General features: G+C 37.7%; 1 protein-coding gene across 1 annotated transcript in view; it reads right to left on the bottom strand.

Annotated features, from left to right (window-relative positions):
* Window positions 1-17,600, bottom strand: part of PDGFC (platelet derived growth factor C) — a 134,757-nt gene that overhangs the window by 55,593 nt on the left and 61,564 nt on the right. Inside the window, exon 2 of the mRNA XM_037378028.1 lies at window positions 189-384. Coding sequence (XP_037233925.1) covers window positions 189-384 — 196 coding nt within the window. The remainder of the gene's footprint in view (window positions 1-188; window positions 385-17,600) is intronic.

Below are 17,600 nucleotides of genomic sequence, written 5' to 3'. Positions count from 1 at the left end.
CAAAGATTTCAAGCATAAAGTCTTTTTCTAGTACTGCAAAAGAAAATCATAAACTAATATTTTAATAGATGCATTTTATAAACATACTGACATGCAGGTGTCAGACTTTTGCAAAACTCAAGCAACACCTTTGCTCCATCCCCCTACCTCCCGTCAGATTTCTCTAAGTTAAGGGAAAAGTAACTTACTTGCAAATGTCGTCTTCTGGGTCCTCAAGCCCAAATTTTTCATCAAAGGTAAGCTGTATCCATACATTTTCATCTACTGCTACTAATCTCCACACTAGTACAGTATTGCGTGGGTATGTGTGTGGAAACTTGGGGCTGTGAATACTTCCATTAGTAGTCACAGTAATTATCTTCTCATGCTGAGGATCCTGCACACCTATAGTAAAGACAGAAAACAGATGCATCAGTACTTATTTCTTCTCATTTTCCTGCAGTTTTTGTTAAGTACGCACAGCTACAGACACTTTGGTTTTGTTTGCTTTTCTTCACCTTGCAAGGAACGTAGCTCAGAAAAGCTACATAGTGACAACAACCCAAAGTTATTAAGTGTACCTTTGCTGGCAAAAAATGATTCAAACCCAAGCCTCAACTGCTGTTCAGAAAGCAGAACAGAACTTCAAGTGCAAAAACCTGCATGCAAGACTGGAGTGCTCACAGAAGCCCAGCAGCCCAAGGGACCACACCATGCAGCCTCCCGATGGATTCAGATTGCACAGGGATCATACGAGCATACAGGGAGAGGTCTGCTCACACCTGCCACAAAAGGGATGGTTTAAATTTGTCTCTTGTTAACAGAGACTGTCCTACACTTATTGAGTCCAATGATAAGCATTTTGATGACTACCTCCTTCCGGAGGGCCGTATCAGCATAAAGTTATCCCAATACAGGAATGAAACTGGGACAGGCTTGGGAAAGTCACCAAGTGTAAGAAATTAGGCATTTACTGACAAGCCTCAGTCAAGGGCATTCCACAAAAATCTTCACCTCACTGTTAAGACTAAACAAATGTAAAATTAAATGACTGTTTTACAATGCAAACGAATTTACAGCAGCAAATTTCAGAAGACATAAGCCAACTACACTTGATCTTTAAAGCACACAGTAACACTGAAACTACTGAAAAGACCTTGTCAGGTTATGAATCCGTAACTGTGAGGAGTTACCAAAAGGCAAGGACTCCTTCGGTGAGCAGCAGCTGTGCCTTTCAGAACCCCAACAGCTCTCTCCACAGTAACTCAAGGAACCTCATTCTCAAGTGCCCAGTGTTCACAGGAATTCACATCCAGCAGCTTGGAATCGACTCGTACAGGGTATTCAGCTGCAAAAAAATCAGGCACTGACCTAATCTGGATGCTTTTTAACATTGTGACATACACCGATGAGACCTCTAAACCATAAAATTTAATTCCATAAGCACATCAAATGGAAAAACTCTCCTTATGCTAGAGCACATGGCTTTGACTACCTTTGGCTTTGTCAAAAAACCCGTATACACTCAGGCTTGACATTTCAGTTAGTAAACCATAGGATTTCTCAGAGTTACTTATTAAAATCTTTAGTAACAAGATAAACTTGTAGTTTTGTACTGGAGAGTTATCAGTATTACTTTGTTTTCAGCTATTCATTGTCTCTTTCAGTTGGATACTTTATCTTATTTTTCTGATTTTTTTTTTTATAATCAGTACTATGACAAACATTCATTTGAAGCTATGTAAGACATATATGCTTCTGTCTACAATGAAAATACACATTGCAATTGTACCTTATTATAGCTACACGTAAAGGCTGACAGCTAAATAAATGCAGTACAAGAAAAAAAAAGGCCATGGAAACAGCATTTCTATTTTAAAAGAATTAATCTGCACTTAAATATAATTTAAAGTCTGATGGACTTTTGCCTTCTATTCTTTTGGACTTGTGCCTTATACTTGCGGGATGAAAATGGTGAATTTTCTTTTAAGAGGAATCGCTGCTTATATAAAACTGGTTAAGTGTGGTCTTGCCAGTATCCACACATAGTTCCAGAGCACTGACACTCTTGTGTACAAATAAGAGAGGATAGCATGCAGTAATAAGAAAAAAAGCACAAAAAAAGGCACAAAGACCTGATTCCAAATTTAGACACTTCACTGGGTTTTTGTTAGCTGAGTCACAAGCATTTTTCTGTAATGTATAGTATGTCAGCTCAGAGCTGCATGCTAAACACACGAGCCAACAATAATAAAACTGACTTTCCCAGAGATTAGTCCACCAGAGTGCTATTTCCAAAGTATGCAAAGGACCACCATTTCAGACAAACATGTCAAAGTGTGGTGTCTGACGGCACTATAGTCATGGGTTCCTTTTTTCTTTCAAAGCACACACAGGATTACAAACCATGTTATATTTTACAAAATATTAAGTGTTTTCTTTTGTATCATCAGGACAATGGTAACAGCAACATCGCAAGTAAGGACTGTACATAGTCCAGGCATATCAATTGAGAAGTCAATGAAAAGGGGCAAAAGAAAGAAAAGGCATGTAGCAATTTAGTGAACAGAAGTTGTGGCATCTCCAGTACATTCAGCTCCTCCATTTATAAAGGAAAAATATCTATTTACTTTAGCACACAACAGTGTTCCATGAACATATCAAATTCCCACACACACCACTTGCTCCATTTCAAATATTTGCTCTCACACAGTGGAATTCCTTCTCTTACAAAAGAATTATTTTGTATGACTACAAAGGAAAGTAATTGCTGTCACTGGAGAATGAAGCTGCTTATTTGTCTTCAGATAAGCCGGAATATTCCTTTTTAACTCTTCTACAAAAATTGTACCATTGTACCTTAACAAGCTAGCCTTTTCCTGAGTTCATGCATGTTATGAAAATTGCTTTTGAGTAAACTGAGTGAAGAGCATATCTACCTGAATGTGGTTGAGACTACAGTCTCTATTATTTGTGGAATTACTTTGTAATTCCTAACTTTCTTTTAGGGATAAATCAGTCCAAGTTACACTTAAAAAGGGAGTAAGTAACAAGTTCAGTCAGATTTACAGCAGTCAGCTGTATAATTCCAAACTATACACATTGCTGCCATGATCTGTGTGCCTTTGTATTTCAAGCTATCCCCTCCCCCCCCCCCAAAAAAAAAAAAAAAAAAGAGGGAAAAAAATGATTATTACTGTACAATCAGCATTGAACAACCTTGAAGAATCAGTTTAGGCAAGGACTGAAGTAGGCAAGGCACCACCGCGGTCAGGGGGCAACAATTCCACACAAGGTAAATGGGGGCAGAAAAGGACCAAAACAATTAGTTGCATCTTCAATAAAAAGCTTCATCAGCAGATGGGAAACGGAGATCACCCACAGGAGAACGTCCTGGAAACAGGGCACACTTGATGGGAAAAATCCCTAAGCCGACCCAAGGATACAACATGGTTGTACTTATTAGGAAAGGAGAGCACACACTTCACACAGCCTTAAGCTGAAGAATGAGCCACCGCAGTCGCCTTTGATGTGGTACAAGATGCTATCACCAGATTTATATATCTATCAATACAGAAAGTCTGCCCCTGAAAATTACAAGATTCCAGGCATTCTGGAAGCACAGCAGTGCCTAACCCTTCCGCCGACGTGGTAACACAGATGAAACCCCACAGTATCACCAAAGGGATCAGCAGATGCCACTGTAAACTGAAATTAAACCCACTGACTAGACAAGCTCATTCCTGCCTGCTTCAAAGTAGGTCTCTTCCCCCATGGGCACAACACATTTCAAAGATCAGCACTGACACTTTTTAAATACAGCAAATACCTCTTTCTTAGTACATTGCAATCACTACATTGTATTAAGGATCACGGGTGGGACTCGGACAAACCGCACGCAGCTCAGAGACGGATGAGGAGCTGCGCACCATGGGTACGGGAACGGCCTCGGCACTGAGCCACGTCAAAGGCTGATTCACTTCAGAGGTCACACAGTACCTTTAAAACTGATTTTTAAAGCTTTCTTCCTAAACCTACACGGATTTCACAACAGGATGACAGTACCGCTAATCACACACTGTTAATGTTACTTGCTTAATTTCATTCAATAGCCCTTAATTATGACCACCAACTTGTAGGCCTTTAGAAACAGCATTAGCAAATGTATGGCTATCTCTGCTTTAAAAAAAAAAAAAAAAAAAAAAAGCGGCCAAATTCAAACATATGAACAGTTTCAACTCTAAACATTTACCGATTAACATTAGAACTTTTCCAGATATACAGTAACGTTGCAGTATGTGCAAGTCCTCTGCTTTAAAACTCAGAAACAAAAGATGACAGTAACTAGTTCATTACCACAGAACCTCAGAGGGAAGCAGGTTTTTTTAATTAAAGTAATCAAAAGGTTTTCCTGACAACATTCCCATATAATTTTTACAACACTCCACATATGTACAGAAACCGACACTTTGTAGAATAAATTCTTTGAAATGGAACATAACATGCCATTTCTTCCTCTTTCACCAGACTTTCAAAAAGCAGTATGCCTACTCTCAGTAGCAGTAACTCATGGCGTACAGGGCTACCTCCTTCTGCCCTCTTCCTCTGGTTCAGCTGCCTCCAGGCACTTCTTAGCTATTATCTGGATGTAACAGTCAAAAGGAAATTTAACTCTTTTGCTGGGTACAAAGGAAAAGCTGGAAAATCGCCTGTTGTTGGCAGAAAATTGAAGACAAATAGCACTGTTTGACATAGGGCAAAGCCACTCAAAATCATAAAATGCTGCTTTGAAGGGATCTCTGGAGACCTCCCGTCCCAGCTCTTGCCTGGGTTACAATTCCTGCTCACACCACGGCAGGTCACCCACTTGAGGGTTGGCATTTTCTAGCCAATGCTCACATCTCCTCATGGATGGAAACTCCACAGTGCCTTGGGATAACCCGTTCCAGTGCTGTACTATCTCCCTGGGTAAGATGTTTTTCCTAATGTCCAGTCTGAACCTCTAGAGCTGCAATTTCTAGCCATGAGGTTTTCCGGGTTCATTTCGGTTTTACAGCCTGTGCTTCTAACAGGAAGAGTTTAACTTGGTCAGCCTTGCAACTACCCTTCAGGGAACTGGGGGGCTGCTATTAGACTGCCCCATAGCCTTCTCTTCCCCAGGCTAAACAAGCCCAGCCTCCTCACGCTTCACTCACTGCCTGCCACCAAGCAGATGCTGAGTCTTCAAGCCTGGCCAGCCAGCCAGTTTTCAACCTACCTAACAAGTAGTCTGTTCTTCCCAACCGCTGTGCCTCAAGTACCACAAGAAAACCTTTTGAATCACACAGTGTCTGTTTTCATCAGCAGCTTTTTCAAGCAGTGAGAAAAGAAAACTTCAGACAGACTTGCTGTAACTCCTAAGATAGCTTTCCTAAGTAGAAAGTGGTTTGTGGCTTTTCTGGGTTACATCACTAGCCTTTTGTGGACTTTAAATTTGGAGTTGCTTTTATGCTTTGATAAAGCTACCTATTTGGAATCTTGACATGATTCTTTAGCTATTAGAAATAACACAGAGAGAAGTGCACATACCCATAGTACATATACACTATATATATATATATATACACACACACACACACATATGACCTGTCAATTATTGCAGCATGGCAAATTCAACTTCTACCCAAAAATCTGCTAATTTACACAGGTACTTGTTACCCAAATTAGCAAAGTAACAAATACAATATATTAATTATGCAAAGTCACAAAGTAGAAGCATGTACGAGAAATATTACATCTTGTTTAGATTACTCCTCCCTCTGACACATACTTACCTCACACACTTGAAAAGGCATGTAAAAAAATTCCAGTTCACACAGCTCAAGATGAATGTATAAAGGATTGTACTTGTGGGTTTTTTTAAAATCCTACAATTTAATCTATTCCTTTTTTCTTCAGTTACTATTTTGAGTTCAAACTTGTACTGTTACCTTAGGCACTGAATATCATACACTATTTAACTGCTGGCTAAAGGTCTTTCTGCTGAAGCTATGTAAAGAACATTATGTGACACAGATGAAGTAAGCGGAGAAGCAAAAGCTTTCTAATCGATCTTCAGGAACCCTCAGCTTTGGCAGTTGGCCCAAGAGGGAAGGACAAAAGGGGGTGGGGGGGAAGACATCATTGGAGAGCAAAGCATGGAACTGCAGTAAGAGATTAATAAAGTTTCCAAACAGCTGCATGACTTAATGTCTTGCAGAAGATAATCATGACTAATCATATACTAACAAACCTTCTTTATTCCAAATTGCATCAAGAAACAAAAATGAGTTTATACTTTTACTTTACAAGTTTATACCTTATAAACGTCAAGTATTCTGCCAGCACTTTGCCTAGAACTCTGGCTTCTGCTCAAAGAGGATGGCAATTAAATAGCTTTCTCGTGCACGGTAAATCTTCTTGCAATACAAGTAACCTCTATGGAGATCTGTTTTCAGACCAAACTCTTTTGGAAGGCAGTCTTGGTCCTGAACTTCTCAATATCTTTTAAAACTAGATGAACACTACATTTTAGCCAAGACAAAGAAATCCTTTTGCTGAATGTTAGATGAGGTAACTGTTTGGTGTTATCACTTGTTCTAAGATCTAATTATTCTAGAGTGTTTCAATAAGCATTTATTCCAATGTCCACAGGTAAAGTCGTGTCTGCAATGGAATCAGTATTAAAGCTCCTGCTGACTCTTGAATACGAAAGGAATTCCATCTATACTAAATACATAAAGCTGTTACAATAATTATTTTATAATGGATCGCAATAATATAATCTTTCTACTTTCAGTCATGGGCCAATAATTATCCTGAAATAAACAGGATTATTAGTATGTTCCATATTCATAAAATAAATGCATATTCTAGTCATTCAAAAATTAACAAATAGCTCTGCAATATGACAGTTCGCACTTAAACTTATTATAGTAATTCCCTTCTTTTCTCTTATGGATAGAAGAAATGTCAAGCTGGTCCTTTTTATAATAATTTTTCACATTTGTTCTTGCCTCATTTTTTTCCTTAATAACAATATTATATGGTAAATAAGCATAATGTAACATACAGACTCTCGTCAAGGACTGCTGCCTATCTCCATCCTCTTCCATTAAACTGCTAGCTTGCGTGACCTGAGTCACCTCAGACAGAAAAGGCATCACTTCAGGGAAGAAAATTCTAGCCTCTTCCCCTGACCAAAACCATTTAGCTATTTAATAAATTAATCCAGAAGCAAGGGTTGTTCTGGAGATGCAAATGAAGAGGCAAGGATATAACATTTCCAGCAGAAAGTGCTGTGGAAGTTTTGCAGGCACTGTATTATAGTTAGTTCCAGTAAAAATGGAATTATTTGTAGATGCACTGCTATAGAGAATTGCGAAAATATTGATAACTGTAAGAGCACATATATTTAAAAGATTACAGACTGGGTATAAAAAAGTCTCATTGACAAATACAGGCAGAATAACACACTGAGAAGCTAATCTTATTCCACATCTGTACTTTGTAAGCGATAAGAAAACACATCAGGCTATCACTGATGCACAAAGTTTTAATTTTTAATGCTATTGTCTGAAGAAATATTATCCAGGAGAAGAATAACTCTTATTCTTTATTTTTCATTAGTTGTATATGGTTTGGATAACAGCTGGGCATTTGACTCTCATCTATATACTATTACTGTATTAGAAACAGTAGATGAATCATTCAAAGTTCACCAGCCAGGATGAATGAGACAGAACTAAAAATACCTTTTGTATGCACAGCAACAGAACAGCTGCTTATACCCCTACTTTTCTTCACTTTAAGTTATTTACAATTCATTTACATTTACAGTATGGTCTCCAAATGCCAAAGTAGTATCTGGAACGGTGATGACAAAAAAAGAGCCATAACAAATGTGTAACTACTCAAACTAATACTGTAGCTCTCAAGTAGGGAGGGATGGAGACAGAAAGATTGGAAAGGAGAGAAAAAAGAGAGGAAAAGGCAAAACAGGAAAGAGACCGTTATGTGTTAATTACCCCCCCTGTCTTTTCAAGGATTGGCAGATAGTAAACTGCTCCGTGATCACAGTATCAAGGGCAGACAACAGATACTATCAGCCTAAATAGCTGACCTTCACCCATCAACAGCATGAGCTCATCATGACTTCATCGTCTTCCCTACAACAGAATTACTTCTTCCACTTCCTCATCCTCTTGTAAGACCTTGTCAACATTTTTCTTTTCTGCTATATTCCAGAGCATCAATTGACTACATATTTTTTGATGTTTTCTGTATCTTACTTTCTCTTCCCCTGCGGAAGGGGTGTTTTACATATTCTGCACTGACAAGTCCCTCTGTACCAAACCATGTGAATAGATACTGAAAACTTCCAAAGTTGAAACAAATCCTAACGGCATACAGCAACGGATCCATTTTCCAGTTGTAGCTTGTAGAAGACCAAAACAGCAGAAGGTTCAGTCTTATTTAATAACGAACAGGTAAAATGAGTAGTCCTCAGTGAGTTACGCTCAGAAAGGGACATGCTTTTGAAAGCTACTTACCCAGGTTTTAACAAACATGATTAAAACAGTGACATTAGGAATTGCAAGTGTCCTTGGAAAAGTACAACTTACTATACATGAAAAATGTTGTCAATAGAAAAGACATGCTGTAAGAGTTAATGCTGAGACAGACCACGAAGCAAAAATTAACAGTAAACCAGGAAAAAAGTTGCCCAGCTGGAGAAATTTATACCTACTAAGAGATAACAAGGTTATATTTTTAGACTCTTATGTGTTTGGGAGGGTTGGGTAGAAAAAAAATGGTGAATATTTTCAAATATGTAAACCTTTCCAGTTCTGCTACTCAAAATAGGTATTTTTTTCCTACAGGAAACTGATTTAGCAAAGCTTTGAAAAAACAAATTAACTAAATTCTTAAAGGTAAACAAACACTAACAGAAATTGTAACTAAAAATGGTATCTATGGCAACAGCAGCAACTCAAGTGAATGTGAAAAACATCACATATAAATGCTCAAACCCAGCACTTCCAATTTGGTTTCGATTTTATTACGACAGCACTTACAAGCTACATCCAAAATTAGCTGTGTTAGTACTAGAGACCACACACGTATCCACATAGCATCAGTCAGTCTGTCTGTAAAGACTGTACATACCAGCCAAGGTAGGCAGGGACGGGAAACAGAGCAGTATTACCCTGACTTTCCAGGCTCTGCATGGCACAGAGTGCTTAGAAAAGCAAGAAGATAATTTCAACAAAACCATGAAATTAACCTGGATCTCCTTTCATCTCAATTAAAAGCCTGAGTTTCAACGCCATCCTTAAAACCCATGTGTATCTCATTTTCTAATACTAGATATGGCTCGATCTATGCTTTTAAATGCATGTGATTCGTGTCCTTTACAGAAAAATTCTTTAAAATCTGATCCATTTGAAAATTTCACTTCTTGATCTTAAGTCAGACACTGTTGAAAAGCAACGCTTAATTTTATTATGCCACTTTTCTTTATGGTTCCTTCAGTTTATATTGTGCAGCACTTGTTAAGAACAAATAGTAGTAAACATTTGGGGAAAAGATTATCCACGGTCCATATGGAATTCGGTCTGAATAAACAGACTCTGTGGATACGGTATGTGTTAAACAGCTACATCTTCTTTTAGATATTATTTAGAATGAAGAATATAATCCTGTCTTGATCATGTTTCAAGACAGGGAAGGAAAAAAAGAAAAAATAAAAACATTACCCTAATCTTTAGAAATAACAGTCATGAAATGGTTTTGTTAGCTTTTTTCCATTGTTTTGCTATTTGTGTGGGGTTTATTTTTTTAATTCTTCACACAGTAGAGCACTACAATGACAGCAATTCAAACATTTATGAATACGATCAGTCATATTTCAAGTTCTGAAAAGTATTGTTAAAGATAATTCTGAAAAGCATTACTGCTTAGATACATGAAAATATAAATCTGATTAACATTTTTCTTCAGAAAATTACAGTGACAAGTTATGTAAGAGGACACATAAAAGAAAACCAAAGACTGAAAAGTTTTGTACACTACAATTGAAAGTGTGACTGCAACACATGTAGGGCTAGTTTTAACTACACAGTAAGAGTAACGATCACAATGAAACCAATCTGACATCCAGTTCTCTATCAAAAATGCAGAGGGCCCTAAGCAAACTGCAATGTTTGTGCCAAACTCTTGGTACAGAAATAACACTGCTACTGAAAAATCCAAAAAACCAGCTTAAAGCTGCCTCAGGCTTGCATTACATATACAGAAAATGTACCTCCAACATATCCCTATGTTAAAAAGGCAAGAGAAACAAAGAAAGTCCTATAAAGAAATTATTTGGCATCTGCTTATGTATTTTCTGAATGGGACTATGCTATACTTCCAAATTCAGAGACAAAGAAGACATTACATCTTTAATATCCATTAAAGCAAAACAAGATTTTAGCTGGTATTAGACTTCTAAAACAAAGCTTTTGGAAGAAATTTAACGCCTTCATCTCATCAAAATTTGGTTGTGAGAAGATGATGTGGCAGAAAGTGGTCATGCAATATCAATACCAATCTGCAGAGATGAATACAATGCAACTTTATTGAAATGGAAGAACTTCAAGCAGACAGAACTCAGGACAAAATCAAACTTGAGACACCTTTTTTCTAGTATCATCGTATGGACAATTAAATCATGCAACATTTTAGAAAAGTTCTCTTCTGAAGAAGATTTGCATATCTAGAAGCAATTAAAAAAGAAAGCGCAAGTTCAGCTACAAAAGACAGCCTGTCTTTCTGCAAGGAGAAAGTGAGAAGGTTTCGTAAAGTATAAAATTGCCGTCTGGAGGGATAATATTTTACAATCTCCTGTCAACACACATCTCTGATCCTGCTGGTTATTGAACTTGCGTACGTGAACACCAAGGATATCTTTTATATACAGACCACAATGGCAAGCAATCAATATTTAGAATAAGTGATAAGAATTTTCTTTAAGATAGGATAACATTTCCAGCTTCAGTGAGAGAACTCTTGCCATTCTCTCTAATGTTAGATAAGCAAAATACATGCCGTTTTCAGTTAATTGCAAGTGGTATGGGCCTATCTGAACCGTCAGCCCTTATTCACACCAGGGACTTCATGGAAGTCAGATTAACATCTGCTCACATTCGTACACCATCCATCCTTACTTTACTCTGGCCTTCCTATTTTTCCAAAGACAGACCACAAAGACATACTTCAGCAGCCATAACAGACCTACGTCCCGTAGCATGTGCAAATGCAGTCACCTATTTTCAGTAAAACTGCTTCAAGTATAGCAGGTATCCTTGAGAAGGACTAGCAGCAAGGCCTGAAGGACCATCACAGTCACAGTTTATGCCACTGGAAAGTTTACATGCAGTGCTGTGATCTTCAGAAACCTATTGGTATAATGATTCATTCCCCAGTGCTGCTATTGTTCACCTTATTTCACCTGTTAATTTAAGATTTTACTTATTCACATAGAATTTATTACTTATTTCACACATGCAGCTCAAGCTTTTATCATTAGGTACTCTGACTTTTTTTTCTGACTACCTCTAATATCAAAATCTTCTTATAGTGTTATGTTTAGCCCAAGATCAAGAAGCCTTACATGGGATCATCTGAAAGAGCTCCACAATTGTAAAATGAAAGGTGAGATTTGAAATTTACGTCACTCCAAAATCCCTTGTTTCAGATAAGGTTCCCGTTTGTCAGCCTTTTTAAAACTACCTAAGGAAACTGCCTGTGCTGTTCCCAAGGATCTTGGCAATGCTGTACAGAGATGTATTCCTTTAACATAATTTGCTCGATCACAGCACCACATGAAAAGCTGCTGTTCAGCTTGAAATCCAGCATGCCAGGTATGCTGCTTTCCACAAGCCTTATCCTCAGTGTTACTCAGGATCGTGGTTAAGTAACAGTTCTGTATACTGCCAGATCTGTCACTATACCTCTTTTCAAACTTGAATCCTCACCAAACCATCCATAACACTCTTCAAATTCTTTGGAAAACACATACAGGCATATGGGAGGGTTGGGGGAAATCAATGGTTAAAATGCATTTTGCACAATACCCCTGTACTTCTGGAGAACAAGCAAACAGTATAAAATGAAATCAGACCCTTAGACTTAGGAGCACACTTAGTAGCTTGACGACTGCCCCTAGGGGACCGGCTTAGTTCAGACCACATGGCTTTGGTTTAATATTCAATGGTAGCACAAACAGTGACACACCTCAGTAATGGTCTCTTGCCCAAGGTGGCTATTAGAAGTCCATCTGTCCACCAGTAAGAGCTGCTTCACTAATAATTTATCCTAGGTCAGCTGTAAGCTAGGTCAGGATATTTGATGAAAACCGCTTTACAGTCTCTTCACACACTTTTCAGAAGGTGGTTTGGATGCCTGTTATGACTGAATCTATATCGTCACTTGAACTCCTCGAGATGGAAGGTAGAACTATTCATTTCACAGGCACAGAACTGCATTTGTGAAGTGTAGTTTAGGCAAGTTGAATGCAAAGTTCACATCACATTGCATGACTGTCAAAGTAAGGAAGAAATTAAATCCCAGGACTTATTTACTAAAAAAAAGTAAAATAAAAAGGATTTTGCCCTAGTTACACACTTGGAATCACTACAGAATGATTTGAGTGTAAATCCCCATGCTGTGATTGTAAAAGAGAATTATATGCTTTAAAAAAGAAGAAAACTGTAGCAATTTCAATGAATTGAAATTGTGCCTTATATTAAGGCACTGCATTTTTGTAGGGCAGAGCAGCAGGTTACTATACAGAAGTGAACAGCTTTTATAAATGTGCATCAAGATGTGGTTATTTCATTTATAATTTTATGCCTAAAAACTCCAATGTGTTCCTAACACAAGGCATTTATCAATGGTTTCAATGCTAGGTGAAGCCGGTAATTCAATTGCAAAACATACAAGACAGGAAAATCAAGCCCTCAAGCTTATGCTTTCATGCAAATTAGAATGAACAAAACAATTAATGTATGCATAATCTAATCCAGCACCACAGTTAATGAGGCATTTGAATCACTTGGTGATAAATGGTCTACAATAGCTAAACATGCATATCAAGCACACGATGGCTGGATGGCTGAAAAAGAAAGTAAATATTTTCACATCTAATCAGTTCCCCTCTGCAGAACATCAGTAATATCAGCGTCTACAAACTTTAATGGTCCATAATTTTGTTTACTTATTCCACCACAGCATGGTATGAAAAAGAATTCAATACACACAGAATATTTAAAATTAACCTAAAATTTGTTAATTCAGCCTTTATTGAAATTTCTAGCCAAATTAATCTTATCTTCTTATTTCTAGGCACCTTAGCTGAAGTCTATTTTTTTAAAAACTTGTAAAATTGAAAAAAAAAAGAGAAAGGTCCAAAGTGTTATAGCAGCTGTTTGAAACTGGAGGCTTGAAGCTAAGATTATAATGTGCCACAGGTAAAGTATTATCTGCACATCAAAGCCTTGCTGCTGTAAGGAAATATGAAGCACTGGATGCCAAATGTTGACTGCCTCCACTCTGAAGCTGAGTAAGAGAGCAAAGGTTCCTAATCAAAATCAACTGAGAACATGTGGGTATGTGGGTTGTTTTGGTGGTGGGTTTTGTTTGGTTTTGTTTTTTTTTTGGGGGGGGGGGGAGGTGTAGTAGGCTTGGTTTTGTTTTAATGCAGCATATTAACATTTCTTAAATATTTCAGGAACTAAGCACAGTGAGTAGTCTTGGTCTTCTGAAAAAGCAGACAAGTTAAATGATGTCCTTGGTAAATCAGTCTTGACCACTGGCATTTTTACTGTTTGAGGACTCTGTCCTCACTGACCAGATTTGAGGGAAGTAACTGATTTGCCTCTTGCTGGTTGCAATTTAAATTAACACAATTTGTTAGTGTAGTGAAAGAATGATGAAGTTAACTTCTGACGTTATTCTCTCAGAGATTATTTTAAAACATGGGCATTACATGTAATTTTCCTGAGGATGCTAAAAATAATAATAAAAAAATATTCAAGCAAGGTTCAGAGTAGTTTTTTAAACGCAGAAATGTCTTAAGTTCACCTGACTTTGGTGTCGGTCTTCAGCAAGCCTTAGGGCATGAAAGGGTGAAAGGCAGCAAAAGAGGAGGAGGATTGATATTTCATGGTATTACCTATTTACATAGAACTCAATGTTACTGAAATGTTGATTTCACTGCAAGCATAGCAGTTCCTCTGTAGTAAGAGAAGTTTTCAAAATAACCTTTAGAGTTGAGGTGTCACTGTTAAAAGAAGAAAGGCTGGGCTGCAAGAGATACTACACATAAATACATCTATGTATAAAAACGTATTTCACTTTAAAATGGGACTTCTATTTTAAAGCTAATAAATACGCACTTATAACAAAAATACTTTCCTTCATGTGGTACTAACTTTACTCATGTTTTCAAATCCCCTTTCCACCAAAAAAATATTTTAGAGAGAACTAGAGTTTGATCCCTATTAAAAGTAATTAGACAACTCTTCCTGGAGCATGCTGCCATAGGATACACATAGAACTGATATTTTTTATTATTATTATTAGAATCTATAAAGTGGAAAAATATCCTTTTGTACAGAACTTTCACCTCAACTATTTCAGCATTCTTGAATGAAGAACAGGAGGCATTCCAAGTTGCATTGCTGCAAAGACAAACCACATGCATCCATATACAGATATTTATTGAAGAACTGAAAAAAACCTTTAACCTCTTCCATCAATTAAGAGTATTAGTTACTTTGCAGTTCAGCCGAAGTAGCTCTGTGGTCTGTAAAGTCTTTCCATATTTCACTCTATGGTTTACAAAAAAATTAAAAAAAGTTTTCTTGGAATAAGATCTCATCCTATTTTTTTTTCAAATTTTAAAGCATGTCTAATTACTGCTAAGTGCTCTTCTGGAAGTAACATAAAATCTACTTGTAAGATCCTGGGAGTTCACAGCACCAGTGAAAGTGAAAAAATAACTAAAGAGAACAACAACAAAATAAGTCATCATCTCATTTTGAAATTGGCCAAATCTGATGAAGGCTAAAGTGATCACACACTCTCAGCTCATGGGAATGCAGATTTGCCTCTTAAAGATTCTTGTTTTCACAAATTGGAAGAGGAGAGCAGAACTGTTTCTGATATCTTTGAAGACCAGCTGCAGGCCTAAAACTAATAAAGATGAAAGTCTTTGTGCCCACTTCAGAAGAGATGGATGTGAAATATATCAAACATCAGAGGCATTATGAAGTCAACAATGCTAACAGCCGTGTCAACACGAGTCCATACCATTAGAATCGTTAGTAGCAGAAAAAACAATTAAGGATAGAAATTCAAAGTGTAGCCAGATTCAGACTGGCACGTTCCCCAGAATTTTTCAAATTACAGTCCAAGGATATCCTCCGATCAGCGTTAAACAGTTTAATCATTCCACTGTCTTTGTGTAGAAATGTAAAACACATACTCCAGTTCAGCAGGGACTCTGAGAGTGACAAAAAGAATGGATCAAGATCTCACCAGCCCAAGTGATTCCATGTACCAGGAGCATAGAAACTGTTTTCCTTGCTTCCTGCAAATTTAATTTCCCGTTTGCTCCATTATTCTACCACAGTTTACTGCAGCTCTGAGAACCCCAACAGCAGCCCACTCCCCCCCCCCCAGGGTGAGGGAGGAGAGTCTGCTCAGCACCACGCTGCTGCTGCTGCTTCCTCATGTCATCATCGTTAGGGTCAAGCCTGGCACCACTTGCCCTGGGGGACTTCTGGCTTTAAAGTAGTTCCTATCTCTTTGTGACATTATATGTGCACACCACCAGAAAGCCACTAATATTCTGATCAGTAAGTTCCTTTTCAAACGCTGGTAAAAAGCAGTTTCTTTAAGTTTGCTGGATGAAGCAGAGCTACCAGGACACCCCATGTATTTATTCTCTCAAGCACAGGACGAACCAGCTATTCTGGGTGCAATTTTCCTTAACCACATCGTGACCATCTGATGTATTAGAAGAATGGTACTTAACTGTGAGATAACAGGTAGAAGAATGAATACATGTCAGAGCATTTCAGACATTTGCTGTAGTGATAGGACTTCCTTTGGGAGTCTTCCCACAAGGACTGGAAGTTTCCACAAGGGTCTGCATTTGCACTTTGTCCAGTGTTGCTTATTATCCTTACTACTTCTACAGACTGGTCTAGGAAAGTATTAGGCAAAAGCCCAATTGAAACAAAGTAACCTTTGTAAAGTAAAAATAGTACAGATTAATAAAGAGGCTGGAAGCACAGTTTCTTTTGTTATTTTGGCAATTTTTCACATACAACTCCCTCCAACCCCCAACAGCTGGAAAACTGGGTTTCATTCCCTTTTCTGGTACATCCTGCAGACAGTAAACCCACCTTATCCATTTGCAAAATCACTTGCTTTCCTTGCGATTGCTGTCAAAATCCAAGCTGACAACAAAAACACTCCCTTACAGACACATGCACCATTGCCACAGCACATACCACTCAAGCTCTAATGCCTGGTGCAGGATGCAATCACTAGGGATAAGAAGCTGGTAAACCTGGACATCTACTCACAGCTCAGCCCAAAGTCGTTCATTTACACAATATCCTCAGACTCAAAGGCATTTAGTTATATCCATTCAGGTTTCCTATTCTAATAACACCCTGCACAGGACAACATTTTTTTTCCTGTGCTACTGGAAAATACTACTACATAAATATTAAGCAACACCAATACTTACCAGCAATTCCTAATTAAATAGCCAAGGGACTTTAATTTGCCTCCTAAAGCTTTAACTTTTACAGTTACTCTAAGAAGAGAAGAGAAAAAGCCACTTCCTTATTTGTGTTATAAATTACGTTTTAATATTTATTCAAATTCTGGTTACAAGTAAAAATAATTGTGTCTCCATGCGAAAAGGCAGGAGTTAAGATAACATGTTTAAGGGCATTCTGTGTAACTATAAATTTTAAAAAGCACCTTATGATAAATACTTGCTGTGTCTACCTACTTATGGAGATAAATCCTGAAAGATTATAAGAACCATCCCCTTTTTCAACAGAGCATGTGATTATCTTTTCACCGGGCTCGTATTACCAACTAGTCTGGGCTAGAAGACCAGTCTTAGATTGCTAACATAACAAAATCTTACACCTTTAGTACAACAGAACTTACCATAAGTCAAAGTAAAAAATTAACCTCAAAAAACATTTAATGACATCCAAAGCTAAAGAAAACCCATAAAAGAGTTTTTTCATTAAAGTCCAGATTTTACTATTACCTTAACATCAAAACACCAGAAAGTCATTAAAACTTCCTTTATTATTATTATGGTTGTTTATTATTATTGTTGGGGGTGGTGGTGAGAGCAGATAGTTGTTTCTCCCCCCCCCCCCCCCCCCGCCTTTAAATTCAAAGTACTGTACCATCATTACTACCTGAATCTTTAAATTAGCCATAGTCATTTGATGACACAGTCTACTGGAATCCTTCTCATTTGCCCTTTCCCTCTTTTATTCCATGTACATTACAGCTGG

Source organism: Falco rusticolus, chromosome 1, assembly GCF_015220075.1.
Source record: "Falco rusticolus isolate bFalRus1 chromosome 1, bFalRus1.pri, whole genome shotgun sequence".
NCBI lineage: Eukaryota > Metazoa > Chordata > Aves > Falconiformes > Falconidae > Falco > Falco rusticolus.
This window is presented reverse-complemented; position numbering and strand designations above follow the sequence as displayed.